Source organism: Coregonus clupeaformis, chromosome 18, assembly GCF_020615455.1.
Source record: "Coregonus clupeaformis isolate EN_2021a chromosome 18, ASM2061545v1, whole genome shotgun sequence".
In the NCBI taxonomy this organism is placed as follows: domain Eukaryota; kingdom Metazoa; phylum Chordata; class Actinopteri; order Salmoniformes; family Salmonidae; genus Coregonus; species Coregonus clupeaformis.
This window is the reverse complement of record NC_059209.1, coordinates 50,340,158-50,355,785: the sequence shown is the minus strand read 5'-3', so window position 1 is coordinate 50,355,785 and position 15,628 is coordinate 50,340,158. Positions and strand designations below refer to the sequence as shown.

Here is a 15,628-nt window from a genome sequence, read left to right as displayed (position 1 = left end):
CCGATCCCATTCTCATCACTCCACTTGTCATGTCTTGTCAATCACACACACCTGGTGCTCATTCCCCTAATTAGTATGTGTATAAGTGTTCCCTCTGTTCCCCTTGTCTTTGTGAGTGATTGTTTGTTGTGAGAGCGTGTAGCTACATTTCACTGTGTTATTGCCAAGGTGGATGTTTTCCCTTGTACAGTTTCGTTTGACGCTTGGAGCGTTTGATTTATGCAAACGGTTGAAACTCTGGACTTCGGTATTTTACCTCCTGCGCCTGACTCCTCCTTTCACACCTCGTCACAGAGTGAGCAGCAGCTACATAAAACATCTACATAGAGAATCTCACACATGACCAGAAGTTTCGGGACCTTTAGCAGGTCCAAAATGAAAATTTAAAAAAGGTCCGAAAAAAGTCAGATCAGCAGCTACACTGTTGTTTATTTGTGCAAGTGCCTGGGTGCAAACTTAAGTGAGTGTGTGCGTTCATATATATAGTGACTAACTCGTGGTCGAGCACCCCTGTGGCAGCCTGGCCTTCAAACTGCTGCTGCTGCAGGATGCTTTCAAAGTCTTCCATGCGCTGCTCCGAGTTCTCCATGTGGGCCGGCAGGTGGCAGTTCAAGAAACAGATGGTGTGACCAAACACAGACATGCGCGCACTCACACCCCCTTTATTACCCTAGAACAGGAACGGAGAAAGGAGAGGGAGTGAGAGAATAAAGGAAGGGGTAGTGAGAGAAAAATAGAGGAACAGAATAAGGTTGAAGATTGGGGACAGGAGCAGAAGAATGGCAGGATTAGTATGATGGGATAAAACATTCAATTTGCAAACTGAGAGAACAAATGGTACGAATAGTAGCCTAGCCTATGAGACACGCCCCCAGTGCGGAAACCTATCTGAGGGCAGGAAGTTTGCGGATACATGAATGACCAGTGAAGAACATTATCAATATTTAACGTGCTCTATGTGAGTGAAGGCAGGATGGAGCCGTGTGGTTCCTCCTGCTGCTCTCCCTCTACAGCTCTGACCTACTAAAATACAAGAGATGACAAAGCAGAGGGAGAACTGCAGAATGTGCTGATGCTTATCTGAGGTCATACAGAGAGGCAATAGAAAGACTTCACAGTGAATTACTACATGGACCTTTATGCATCCCTCAGGAAAACAGGCAGACTGACACCCTCTGCACACTTTGATCAACTGCATGGGCTTTCATTACCCTTAAAGGGTACATCATAGGAAATTGATTATTTTAAGTTCAGATAAAAGAGCATATATATAAAAAAGGTGTCATTTACATATCTAAAGAAATTATCTGGGGAGTGTTTAAAGGGATACTTTGGGATTGTGGCAAAGAAGCCCTTTATCTACTTCCCCAGAGTCAGATGAACTAGTGGATACCATTTTTATGTCTCTGTCTGCAGTTTGAAGGAAGTTGCTAACTAGCATTAGCGCAATTGCTTACTAGCATTAGCGCAATTGCTTACTAGCATTAGCGCAATGACTGGAAGCCTATGGTAACTAGCGCAATGAGGAAGTGTATCGTAACAGCTAGCATGCTAGTTAGCATTGGCTCACGAAACTACCTCTAACTTCCTTCATACTGGATGCAGAGAAATGGCAAATGGCATCTATGAGTTCATCTGATTCTGGGGAAGTAAATAAAGGGTTTCATTGCCAAAATCCTGAAGTATGCCTTTAAAGGTAGACTCAGCGAAATGACGCCACAAGCAGCACCATAGATATTGAGATGAGTGAGATGCAAGACTTCGCTTTCACAGTCACACAGACTTCGCTTCCACACATGTGCACGGGTTCGCTTCACGTTGTTCACGGCGTGGAAGCCAGGTCACCAAAACAGCAGAGAAGATGAGCCTCGCGCATCAACGCTCTTAGTTGTTGTGGAAATAGACCCAATATGCGGTTTACTTTCTGCATCTATGTCATATCGCTGAGTCTACCTTTAATGCTGTGAACCATAAAGACATTCTCTCTTTGGGAATACTAAAGCACCACCTTCAGAGGTATGGAGGCAGCACATACTTCCAGACAAGCTTTGGGTACAGCCTGCCCAAACATAACCCTTCCTGCTAAATAATGAGAAGTAAGAGAAACAGAGAGGCCAACAGAAGCAACCCTGGAGGGGAGGTCGTTTTTCATCCTTAGCACTGTCTGGCTGTCCTTAGACTGACTTGCTGTGGGAAGGCTTTTTAAAGCTAGAAGTTGCTAGATCAATTTTTTGACATATAAATGAATGATATATACCAATTGAGTCTTGAAGAATATAACATAAATGCCTCATGAGCTTAGTTCAACTGTCGTACCCCATCAGAACCCAAAATATATGCTTGTTTTACTCCAATGTTTATAAACAATGTACTGTAAATGTAAACAAGTGCTGCAAAAAATATCAAAATATGGTTAAAACTATTAATTGTAATATTATGGATGGTCAGTCCTTGCATTCATAGCTCTGTCTATGATTTTGAGAGTGGTAAAATTTCTCCAGACTTATCCCTCAGCTTTTTACCAAAGAGGTGGGGTGCCTCCTTTTTATTGTTTCAATAAAAACATTTTGTAAAAAAATTAATGCACTCATTACTGTAAGTTGCTCTGGATAAAAGCATCTGCTAAATTACTAAAATGTAAATGTAAAATGTAATTATAAAGATTCTAGCTCTAAGGGTGGGTCAGTTCTGATTGTGCACTTCAGTTCAATAGTGCTGACATTCCCACTTCTATATCTTAGCCTAGAGTATTGGGGCTGTCTTCATTAATGTGGTCGGTCTGGTTCTCTGTCAGTTGGTCATTAGGATAAGTCAGTGTTAGGGATGGGAATTGCCAGGGACCTCACGATACGATATTATCACGATACTTAGGTGCCGATACGATATGTACAGTTGAAGTCGGAAGTTTACACACATTTAGGTTGGAGTCATTAAAACTTGTTTTTCAACCACTCCCCACATTTCTTGTTAACAAACTATGGTTTTGGCAAGTCGGTTAGGACATCTACTTTGTGCATGACACAAGTAATTTTTCCAACAATTGTTTACAGACAGATTATTTCACTTATAATTCACTGTATCACAATTCCAGTGGGTCAGAAGTTTACATACACTAAGTTGACTGTGCCTTTAAACAGCTTTGAAAATTCCAGAAAATGATGTCATGGCTTTAGAAGCTTCTGATAGGCTAATTGACATCATTTGAGTCAATTGGAGGTGTACCTGTGGATGTATTTCAAGCCCTACTTTCAAACTCAGTGCCTCTTTGCTTGACATCATGGGAAAATCAAAAGAAATCAGCCAAGACCTCAGAAAACAAATTGTAGACCTCCACAAGTCTGATTCATCCTTGGGAGCAATTTCCAAACGCCTGAAGGTACCACGTTCATCTGTACAAACAATAGTACGCAAGTATAAACACCATGGGACCATGCAGCCATCATACCGCTCAGGAAGGAGACGCGTTCTGTCTCCTAGAGATGAACGTACTTTGGTGCGAAAAGTGCAAATCAATCCCAGAACAACAGCAAAGGACCTTGTGAAGATGCTGGAGGAAACAGGTACAAAAGTATCTATATCCACAGTAAAACGAGTCCTATATCGACATAACCTGAAAGGCCGCTCAGCAAGGAAGAAGCCACTGCTCCAAAACTGCCATAAAAAAGTCAGACTACGGTTTGCAACTGCACATGGGAACAAAGATCGTACTTTTTTGAGAAATGTCCTCCGGTCTGATTAAACAAAAATAGAACTGTTTGGCCTAATGACCATCATTATGTTTGGAGGATAAAGGGGAAGGCTTGCAAGCCGAAGAACACCATCCCAACCGTGAAGCACGAGGATGGCAGCATCATGCTGTGGGGGTGCTTTGCTGCAGGAGGGACTGATGCACTTCACAAAATAGATGGCATCATGAGCGGCAGGTGGCTTAGTGGTTAAGAGCGTTGTGCCAGTAACCGAAAGGTCGCTGGTTCTAATCCCCGAGCCGACTAGGTGAAAAATCTGTCGATGTGCCCTTGAGCAAGGCACTTAACCCTAATTGCTCCTGTAAGTCGCTCTGGATAAGAGCGTCTGCTAAATGACAAAAAATGTAAATGTAAAAAATGTAAATGAGGAAGGAAAATTATGTGGATATATTGAAGCAACATCTCAAGACATCAGTCAGGAAGTTAAAGCTTGGTCGCAAATGGGCCTTCCAAATGGACAATGACCCCAAGCATACTTCCAAAGTTGTGGCAAAATGGCTTAAGGACAACAAAGTCAAGTTATTGGAGTGGCCATCACAAAGCCCTGTCCTCAATCCTATAGAAAGTTTGTGGGCAGAACTGAAAAAGCGTGTGCGAGCAAGGAGGCCTACAAACCTGACTCAGTTACACCAGCTCTGTCAGGAAGAATGGGCCAAAATTCACCCAACTTATTGTGGGAAGCTTGTGGAAGGCTACCCGAAACCTTTGACCCAAGTTAAACAATTTAAAGGCAATGCTACCAAATACTAATTGAGTGTATGTAAACTTCTGACCCACTGGGAATGTGATGAAATAAATAAAAGCTGAAATAAATAATTATCTCTACTATTATTCTGACATTTCACATTCTTAAAATAAAGTGGTAATCCTAACTGACCTAAAACAGGGAATTTTTACTAGGATTAAATGTCAGGAATTATGAAAAACTGAGTTTAAATGTATTTGGCTAAGGTGTATGTAAACTTCCGACTTCAACTGTATTGCGATTCTCATGATTCTATATGTATTGCGATTCGATACTGTGATTTTATTGCGATTTGATGTTCAAAACATATTGCTCACTATATGTCTGCTGCAGAGAGACAAGAGAGAACATGATAAAATTGGTCAAATATCGATATAATATCATCCCAAAATTATATTGCGATATGTAACTAGCTATTTTTCCCCCCCATCACTAGTCAGTGTGGACAGTTTTGTGTGGTTCTCTGTAGGATGTAGTCTCAGCTGGCAGGTTTCTCACCCAGTAGCCCCCCAGGCCGGTGCGGGTGGTCTCTGTCTGCACCCCTCGGAGGAAGGGGAGGTGGTAGTACTTAGCAAAGACCAGCAGCAACACCCCCTGCATCCGCTGGGACGTCACCTGAGAGAGAGCGAGAGAGAGGGAGAGGAAGAAAATAGAGGGAGGGAGACAGAAACGGGAGAGAAGTTGTAAGATAATGAGTCACAATGTAAGGTGATGGGGGAGGTAATTTGTCTCCTGCTAAATTTGACAGTTCAATTTGCCTTTATAGACGAGCTGATTGCCTATAAAGCCTACTGATAAGTGAACATGAGAAGCGCACCTATGAGTTGCTTTTATTCACCCATGCTCTTCTAGTCCACCAGTCAGTGGGATAGTGATTACTGTAATCTCTAGGCAAATTAACACCTCTGTTTTATATCGCCAAGTTTACAGTGGCTTGCGAAAGTATTCACCCCCTTGGCATTTTTCCTATTTTGTTGCCTTACAACCTGGAATTAAAATTGATTTTTTGGGGGGGTTGTATCATTTGATTTACACAACATGCCTACTACTTTGAAGATGCAAAATAATTTTTATTGTGAAACAAACAAGAAATAAGACAAAAACACAGAAAACTTGAGCGTGCATAACTATTCACCCCCCCCAAAGTCAATACTTTGTAGAGCCACCTTTTGCAGCAATTACAGCTGCAAGTCTCTTGGGGTATGTCTCAATAAGCTTGGCACATCTAGCCACTGGGATTTTTGCCCATTCTTCAAGGCAAAACTGCTCCAGCTCCTTCAAGTTGGATGGGTTCCGCTGGTGTACAGCAATCTTTAAGTCATACCACAGATTCTCAATTGGATTGAGGTCTGGGCTTTGACTAGGCCATTCAAATCAAATCAAATCATACCAAATTTTATTTGCCACATGCGCCGAATACGACAGGTGTAGACATTACCGTGAAATGCTTACTTACAGCCCTTAACCAACAATGCATTTCTTTCTTAATAAAAAAGTAAAATAAAACAACAACAACAAAAAAGTGTTGAGAAAAAATGAGCAGAAGTAAAATAAAATAACAGTAGGGAGGCTATATACAGGGGGGTACCGGTGCAGAGTCAATGTGCGGGGGCACCGGCTAGTTGAGGTATTAATATGTACATGTGGGTAGAGTTAAAGTGACTATGCATAAATAATTAACAGAGTAGCAGCAGCGTAAAAAGATGGGGTGGGGGGGCAGTGCAAATAGTCCGGGTAGCCATGATTAGCTGTTCAGGAGTCTTATGGCTTGGGGGTAGAAGCTGTTGAGAAGCCTTTTGGACCTAGACTTGGCGCTCCGGTACCGCTTGCCGTGCGGTAGCAGAGAGAACAGTCTATGACTAGGGTGGCTGGAGTCTTTGACAATTTTGAGGGCCTTCCTCTGACACCGCCTGGTATAGAGGTCCTGGATGGCAGGAAGCTTGGCCCCAGTGATGTACTGGGCCGAACGCACTACCCGCTGTACTGCCTTGCAGTCGGAGGCCGAGCAGTTGCCATACCAGCCGGTGATGCAACCAGTCAGGATGCTCTCGATGGTGCAGCTGTAGAACCTTTTGAGGATCTGAGGACCCATGCCAAATCTTCTCACTCTCCTGAGGGGGAATAGGCTTTGTCGTGTCCTCTTCACGACTGTCTTGGTGTGTTTGGACCATGATAGCGGTTGGTGATGTGGACACCAAGGAACTTGAAGCTCTCAACCTGTTCCACTACAGCCCCATCGATGAGAATGGGGGCGTGCTCAGTCCTCTTTTTTATCCTGTAGTCCACAATCATCTGCTTTGTCTTGGTCACGTTGAGGGAGAGGTGGTTATCCTGGCACCACACGGCCAGGTCTCTGACCTCCTCCCTATAGGCTGTCTCATCGTTGTCGGTGATCAGGCCTACCACTGTTGTGCCGTCGGCAAACTTAATGATGGAGTTGGAGTCGTGCCTGGCCATGCAGTCATGGATGAACAGGGAGTACAGGAGGGGACTGAGCACGCACCCCTGAGGGGCCCCCGTGTTGAGGATCAGCATGGCAGATGTGTTGTTACCTACCCTTACCACCTGGGGGCGGCCCGTCAGGAAGTCCAGGATCCAGTTGCAGAGGGAGGTGTTTAGTCCCAGGATCCTTAGCTTAGTGATGACCTTTGAGGGCACTATGGTGTTGAATGCTGAGCTGTAGTCAATGAACAGCGTTCTCACGTAGGTGTTCCTCTTGTCCAGGTGGGAAAGGGCAGTGTGGAGTGCAATAGAGATTGCATCATCTGTGGATCTGTTGGGGCGGTATGAAAATTGGAGTGGGTCTAGGGTTTCTGGGATAATGGTGTTGATGTGAGCCATGACCAGCCTTTCAAAGCACTTCATGGCTACAGACGTCAGTGCTACGGGTCGGTAGTCATTTAGGCAGGTTATCTTAGTGTCCTTGGGCACGGGGACTATGGTGGTCTGCTTGAAACATGTTGGTATTACAGACTCAGTCAGGGACATGTTGAAAATGTCGGTGAAGACACTTGCCAGTTGGTCAGCACATGCTCGGAGTACACGTCCTGGTAATCCGTCTGGCCCTGCGGCCTTGTGAATGTTGACCTGCTTAAAAGTCTTTCTCACATCGGCTATGGAGAGCGTGATCACATAGTCATCCGGAACAGCTGGTGCTCTCATGCATGCTTCAGTGTTGCTTGCCTCGAAGCGAGCATAGAAGTGGTTTAGCTCGTCTGGTAGGCTTGTGTCACTGGGCAGCTTGCAGCTGTGCTTTCCTTTGTAGTCTGTAATAGTTTTCAAGCCCTGCCACATCCGACGAGTGTCAGAGCCGGTGTAGTACGATTCAATCTTAGTCCTGTATTGACTCTTTGCCTGTTTGATTGTTTGTCGGAGGGCATAGCGGGATTTCTTATAAGCGTCCGGAGTAGAGTCCCGCTCCTTGAAAGTGGCAGCTCTACCCTTTAGCTCAGTGCGGATGTTGCCTGTAATCCATGGCTTCTGGTTGGGGTATGTACGTACGGTCACTGTGGGGGCGACGTCATCGATGCACTTATTGATGAAGCCAGTGACTGATGTGGTGTACTCCTCAATGCTATCTGAAGAATCCCGGAACATGTTCCAGTCTGTGCTAGCAAAACAGTCCTGTAGCTTAGCATCTGCGTCATCTGACCACTTTTTTATTAACTGAGTCACTGGTGCTTCCTGCTTTAGTTTTTGCTTATAAGCAGGAATCAGGAGGATAGATTTAAGGTCAGATTTGCCAAATGGAGGGCGAGGGAGAGCTTTGTATGCATCTCTGTGTGTGGAGTAAAGGTGGTCTAGAGTTTTTTTTCCTCTGGTTGCACATTTAACATGCTGGTAGAAATTAGGTAGAACGGATTTAAGTTTCCCTGCATTAAAGTCCCCGGCCACTAGGAGCGCTGAATCTGGATGAGCGTTTTCCTGTTTAGTTATGGCCTTATACAGCTCATTGAGTGCAATCTTAATGCCAGCATTGGTTTGTGGTGGTAAATAGACAGCTATGAAAAATATAGATGAAAACTCTCTTGGTAAATAGTGTGGTCTACAGCTTATCATACGGTACTCTACCTCAGGCGAGCAAAACCTCGAGACTTCCTTAGTATTTGATTTTGTGCACCAGCTGTTGTTTACAAATATACACAGACCGCCACCCCTTGTCTTACCGGAGTCAGCCGCTCTATCCTGCCGATGTAGCGTATAGCCCGCTAGCTGTATGTTGTCCATGTCGTAGTTCAGCCACGACTCTGTGAAATATAAGATATTACAGTTTTTAATGTCCCGTTGGTAGGATAAGCGTAATCGTAGGTCATCTAATTTATTTTCCAATGATTGAAGATTGGCTAATAGGATTGATGGAAGAGGCAGTTTACTCGCTCGCCGTCGGATCCTTACGTCCAGGATATCTCTGTCTTTTTCTCCTGCGAATGACGGGGATTTGGGCCTTGTCGGGTGTCTGTAGGGTATCCTTCGCGGCCGCCTCGTTGAAGAAAAAATCTTCGTCCAATACGAGGTGAGTAATCGCTGTCCTGATATCCAGAAGCTCTTTTTGGTTATAAGAGACGATGGCAGAAGCATTATGTACAGAATAAATTACAAATAATGCGAAAAAACACACATAATTGTACAATTGGTTAGAGGGCTGTAAAACGGCAGCCATCTTCTCCGGCGCCATCATCCCATTCCATTCCATTCCAAGACATTTAAATGTTTCCCCTTAAACCACTCAAGTGTTGCTTTAGCAGTATGCTTAGGGTCATTGTCCTGCTGGAAGGTGACCCTCCGTCCCAGTCTCAAATCTCTGGAAGACTGAAACAGGTTTCCCTCAAGACTTTCCCTGTATTTAGCGCCATCCATCATTCCTTCAATTCTGACCAGTTTTCCAGTCCCTGCCGATTAAAAACATCCCCACAGCATGATGGTACCACCACCATGCTTCACTGTGGGGATGGTGTTCTCGGGGTGATGAGAGGTGTTGGGTTTGCGCCAGACATAGCGTTTTCCTTGGCCAAAAAGCTCAATTTTAGTCTCATCTGACCAGAGTACCTTCTTCCATATGTTTGGGGAGTCTCCCACATGCCTTTTGGCGAACACCAAACGTGTTTGCTTAATTGTTTCTTTAAGAAATGGCTTTTTTCTGGCCACTCTTCCGTAAAGCCCAGCTTTGTGGAGTGTACAGCTTAAAGTGGTCCTATGGACAGATACTCCAATCTCTGCTGTGGAGCTTTGCAGCTCCTTCAGGGTTATCTTTGGTCTCTTTGTTGCCTCTCTGATTAATGCCCTCCTTGCCTGGTCCGTGAGTTTTGGTGGGTGGCCCTCTCTTGGCAGGTTTGTTGTGGTGCCATATTTTTAAAAATGTTTAATAATGGATTTAATGGTGCTCCGTGGGATGTTCAAAGTTTCTGATATTTTTTTATAACCCAACCCTGATCTGTACTTCACCACAACTTTGTCCCTGACCTGTTTGGAGAGCTCCTTGGTCTTCATTGTGGCACTTGCTTGGTGGTGCCCCTTGCTTAGTGGTGTTGCAGACTCTGGGGCCTTTCAGAACAGGTGTATATATACTGAGATCATGTGACAGATCATGTGACACTTAGATTGCACACAGGTGGACTTTATTTAACTAATTATGTGACTTCTGAATGTAATTGGTTACACCATATCTTATGTAGGGGCTTCATAGCAAAGGGGGTGAATACACCACTTTTCCGTTATTAATTTTTTTGAATTTCTTTAAACAAGTTATTTTTTTAATTTCACTTCACCAATTTTGACTATTTTGTGTATGTCCATTACATGAAATCCAAATAAAAATCAATTTATTACAGGTTGTAATGCAACAAAATAGGAAAAACGCCAAGGGGGATGAATACTTTTGCAAGGCACTGTATATAAGCATCCTCTCGGGGCTGTCTGCCTGAAGCCTGCTAACTGTATGACTGAATATAACTGTATGTATGTCTGTCTCTCTGCTGTGTACCAGTGATGTCTCTCTGCTGTGTCCCAGTGATGTCTATCTGCTGTGTACCAGTGATGTCTCTCTGCTGTGTACCAGTGATGTCTCTCTGCTGTGTACCAGTGATATCTCTCTGCTGTGTACCAGTGATGTCTCTCTGCTGTGTACCAGTGATGTCTCTCTCTCTCCTCTTCTCTTTCTCCTCACATTTGCATTGTGCCCTGCAGGATCCAGTGGTCCAGCTCTCCCACTGTTTTGCATGAAGCAGCGAACATAAAGGAGGCCATAGCCTCCTCTACCCTCTCTGTCTAAACAGTAAACCCATGTGAGGGAAAAACGTGATGCATGATTTGACAATCCTGCACTGTGGAATACATGATACAGCATACACCACAGTAGGCCTGTACTCACGATTATCATATTGAGCCTACCCAGCCTGCAATTGTATTTCACTTGTATTTTATTGGTTTAGAGACCAGGTAATAAAGTTTGTGATTCATATTTCTAATTAATGAAGGGGGGACTGTTGTAAACGTTTCCTCACTCCAGAGCAGAGATTAAAGTAATGCTGCTCCCTTCCCCTTTCCTCAGTAAACACACCCCGCCCCCATCCACATCCATAAGAAGCCTGACCTCACATCGCTGGGGTCTGTGATGCCTTCAAGGCATTAACAGAGGCACACATCTCCACGAGAGAGAAGGCCCCTCTCGCTTGCATTCTCACTGGCTATTTGGAGGGCTTAGTTGCGTAATGGGCTTTATTGAACCATAAACTGGACTGGGTTTATGTATGTGTGTGTGTGTGTGTTTCTGTGTAAGGACAGAATGAATGCGCGCCTGTGTGTTCTGTATGTGTGATTGTGTGTAAATTACAGTGTGAATAAGTGTAGATGTGTGATTGTGTATGGGGTTGAAAAACATCTCTGATTAACTTCAGTGAACATTTGAGAGTGCTGCTGAGGGCTGCCAAACCACATTTTGGGTTCATAATACAAAATACATTTGGGGCCCCTAGGCATGTGAGTGTGTGAGTGTGTGAGTGTGTGAGTGTGTGTGTGTGTGTGAGAGTGTGTGTGTGTGTGTGTGTGTGTGAGTGTGTGTGTGTGTGTGTGTGTGTGTGTACGTGCCTGACTTAGGCCTGAGATGAGCTGTTAGCCAGTATCAACAGGGCAGCCCTGGAGTTTTGCAGAGGAAGTCAAGCGCAAATCCAGCTTAGCGTAATGCCGGGCCACAGCTCTGAAGACCATGGGAATATTCATGTGCCCTTCATCTTTCACAAGCTTTTTCTTTACTTCAACTACATTACATTTTTTTCCTGTGATTAGTCTCTAAAAAACAACATTTTTGATTGGTTGATATGTCCACCAAAATAGCAATAGAGGTAGCCTGGGTCTGTTTCTGCTCTCTTGCCAACGCCTTACGGAATTGTCATGCCAAACAAAATGACAGCAATGGGGTTGGCAAGAGCACAAACAGATCTGGGACCAGCCTACAATATCTTCAACAGATGGTGCTGGTTAGAGAAAAATACTTGATTGACTGATTTGTCTGTAGGTTGGATGGTTTGGCAAGCTCTCTTCTGATAGGTCTAATCACCAGCCAAGTCTGACAGTGGGCTGTGAGAGCGGAGGAGAGCGGAAAGAGGGGAGGGAAGTGGGGTATTACTGACAGTGACCTTAGGGTTACAGGTCATTCCATGAATAGACAGACTATTACAATAATACTAATATGGTTCAAGTTCTGAGGTAACACATTGTCATGATGTGACTTGCATTAATGTGATGACTGTTTTTTATCAAATCAATTAACTATGTTTAATTGTTACTTGATTAAATTAATCATGTAACAATTAACTCATTAGGAATTTGGGGCACCACGGAATAAGTTGTTTAACGAGTTACCATCTCCCGAAATTAAACTCTTAGAAGATATATATATATATATTATATATCGATAACAGTCACTTATGAATCATTACTTCATCAGTCTCATTCTGAACGTCGCATAATCCTTGAACCTGCAAGAACCCTAACCTTACTTATGAGTCAGCAATACAGAAATTGGCTTAAATATTTATTTACTAGCTAACTAAATAATAACACAGAATACATACATACTTAATACATGAGAAAAGTCCCTAGCAGACTAACAACAGCATGACTGCTTGGTTATCAAAAAGGGAGGGGTCAGTAGAAGGAGGGAGAGAGGGACAAAGAGAGTCAAACTTATCATACATACATTTGGAAACTACACTCACAGTAATCAGAATACTTAGCACCCTAACCACCGCCCGTTTGGGTAAGAAATGCAATGTATTTACGTGTAGAATGTCTTCTCCGTCGTCTCTCTGTTGAAACCAATCACTCCTATGGGGAAGGTGTTGATGGGTGTAAGGCTCTGGTTTGTCCACCAGAGGTCCCAATGTCCTTTGTAAAGCTTCTCTGGTAGTGAACAGATACTTCAGATGTACCAACGGTTGTCTGAGATGAGATTGTCCTTGCCACCTCGGGTCTTTAGTGAAAGTTCTAGACTACTTTAGATGTCAGCTGCAGACTGGTAATGCTACTGTCTAGTGAGTTTCTTCTTCTTGTGTAGAGATTGAGAGTTTCAGAGTTTCTCACCATTTCAAACGTGTGGACTAACGTCTCACGTTTCCTGGTCTTAAAGTGTCAACCATTTGTAACGTTCAGTTCCCGCTGCACGTCGCCTGGTCTGTAGAGGTTCAACCATTTGTAACGTGAGCTCGCGCTTCACATCGGCTGGTCTTTCTCATTCAAAGTTCTAACCATTCTAAACATGCAGTCACCACTCTCACGTTTTCTGGTCTTTCTGATCTAACCATTTAAAACCGTTTAGCCACAGCTCCACACTTCCTGGTCTAATGTTAATTTGTCTTTCAAGCCTTTATGCCCTCTTGGTAAAAGGGGCGTTCCTACTTGCTGACACGATCTCTGATGGCACTTGGAGCGTGGCTAGTTACTGTGCAAAGGATATGATTAGAAGTTCTCTTTTGACTGCTAAAATCACATTCCTATCTTAACAAAAATAGTTTGATCCATTTTCATATCACATAGACAACGTATTGGATGGAAACTTTACAGATAAAGGGGGTATCCTTCCTACGTTACAGTATTTGGTTCATACAGTTTTTAATAACATCACAAAATAATAAACAATATGACATGATTATTCTTTAGATCCCCACTGACCATTCCAAACATTTCGTGGTCAGGAATAATGTTCCAACATCCACTTTTATTGACGTAAACGTTTTTAGGTGGCAAAGAGTCTCTGGAACAAATAAAATCTCAGTCTTCCCATACTAGAGACCAAAATGAGTCCTTTTCTGCAAACTATTTATGACCAGCTGTTAAGTCATAAAACCGGCCCAACTCCCCCTTCTCCTCTCCTATGGGAGAGAGGGGGGGTCTGGCTATCTGTCAGCCATTTGCCAAGCTTATCTGGCACCTTTGATCCTCACCAAGGAGTGAGTCATGACAACATAGACTACAGACGCTAACAACCACTCAGACATACAATCCTAACAAATACCCATGCATGCTTGTGAACACATGCACATAAAAAACTCTCATGAGCAAAATTATAAGAGTGTTTTGGAGTCAAGCAGGGCATGATCAGTCTCACTGTCACAGAGCCATCAACACGGAGGGAGCCTTACAGTCCAGAAATAAACCAGCACCCTGGGAGACACCCTCTCGTCTAGCTCTCCGCTGTCTCTCTGCAGCTGATTCATCCTCTCTACCTACCTCTCCAACAGGGCCGAATAATGTGTTAGACACTGACAGGCCAACAAACACAAACCAACCACACTGCACCAGCTGAGGCAGGACCCCCTCCTCTCCCTCTTTCTCTCTCTCAAACACACACACAAGCATGTTTGAATAGATGGAGCGTAAATAAGCACATTGGAAACGGATGAGAACTGTTCTCCAACCAATAGTGCTGCTGCAAGGCACAGAGCTGAGAGAGATATAGAGATATTCTGCACAGATTCTGTCAGACCTGGGCCCTGACAGTAAATCTCAGTAAGACAAAAATAATGGTGTTCCAAAAAAGGTCCAGTTGCCAGGACCACAAATACAAATTCCATCTAGACACCGTTGCCCTAGAGCAAACAAAAAACTATACATACCTCGGCCTAAACATCAGCATGTCATGACTCTCCTGGCTGAGGATCCAAAGGCCTCAGAGCAGCTTGGCAAACGGCTGATAACAACCAGACCCCATCTCACCCACATAAGAGGGAGCTGTGCCGGTTTTGACACCTTAACACTCTGCCATAAATTAGAGAGGAAGGGGATCTCTACCTTGCTCTCCAGTTTTGGTAAAGGAATGTCTTTGTTCCAGAATACTTTTGCAGCCAAAACTATAAACGTCCAAAAAGTAAACACTGGAACAATATTCCTAACATCCAAATGTTTGGAATGGTCAGTGGGGACACAAAGAATAATCATGTCATATTCTTTATTAGTTTGTGATGTCATTAAGGATGGTATAATGGAATAACTGTAACTCTGAAAGTGTACACGTTCTATTTATCAAGTTTACATCTAAATGTTGTATAAAATATATGATTAAGTATGAGAGTACTTTTGTGAAGATAGCAATGTGATTTTATTCTTCTAATGAGATAATTGTTCGATATAAACTTTTGCCCAGTCAGTAACCACGCCCAAGTGAGCACAGACATTGGGTTGGTGTGATGGCACGCCCCCTTTTTACCCGAGGATAAAAGCCTTAGTAACGAAATTTACATTTAGACCAGAAAGCGTGGAGCTGTGGCTACACGGCTTAAAATGGTTAGACCAGAAAGACCAGCCGACGTGCAGCGGGAGCTGAACGTTACAAATGGTTGACACTCTAAGACCAGGAAACGTGAGACGTTAGTCCACACGTTTGAAATGGTGAGAAACTCTGAAACTCTCAATCTCTACACAAGAAGAAGAAACTCACTAGACCGTAGCATTACCAGTCTGCAGCTGGCATGTAAAGTAGTCTAGAACTTTCACGAAAGACATGAGTTGGGAAGGACAATCCCATCTCAGACAACTGTTGGTACATCTGAAGTATCTATTCTAACGAACACTCCACTCGAAGACAAGCCGAGTCTCACTGAAGTGGGAAAGGACACTTAAACCCTTTTTGAGAAAGTGGTTCAAC

At 43.6% G+C, this 15,628-nt stretch overlaps 1 protein-coding gene across 2 annotated transcripts in view; it reads right to left on the bottom strand.

Moving 5' to 3' along the window:
* LOC121530946 (phosphatidylinositol 4,5-bisphosphate 5-phosphatase A) overlaps positions 1 to 15,628 on the bottom strand; it is a 36,493-nt gene that overhangs the window by 5,559 nt on the left and 15,306 nt on the right. For both annotated transcript variants that reach the window (XM_041836343.2, XM_041836344.2), the window contains exons 5-6: positions 4,990 to 5,106; positions 495 to 670 (exon numbers count right to left, since the gene is read on the bottom strand). In XM_041836343.2, the coding sequence (XP_041692277.1) occupies positions 495 to 670; positions 4,990 to 5,106 (293 nt within the window). The remainder of the gene's footprint in view (positions 1 to 494; positions 671 to 4,989; positions 5,107 to 15,628) is intronic.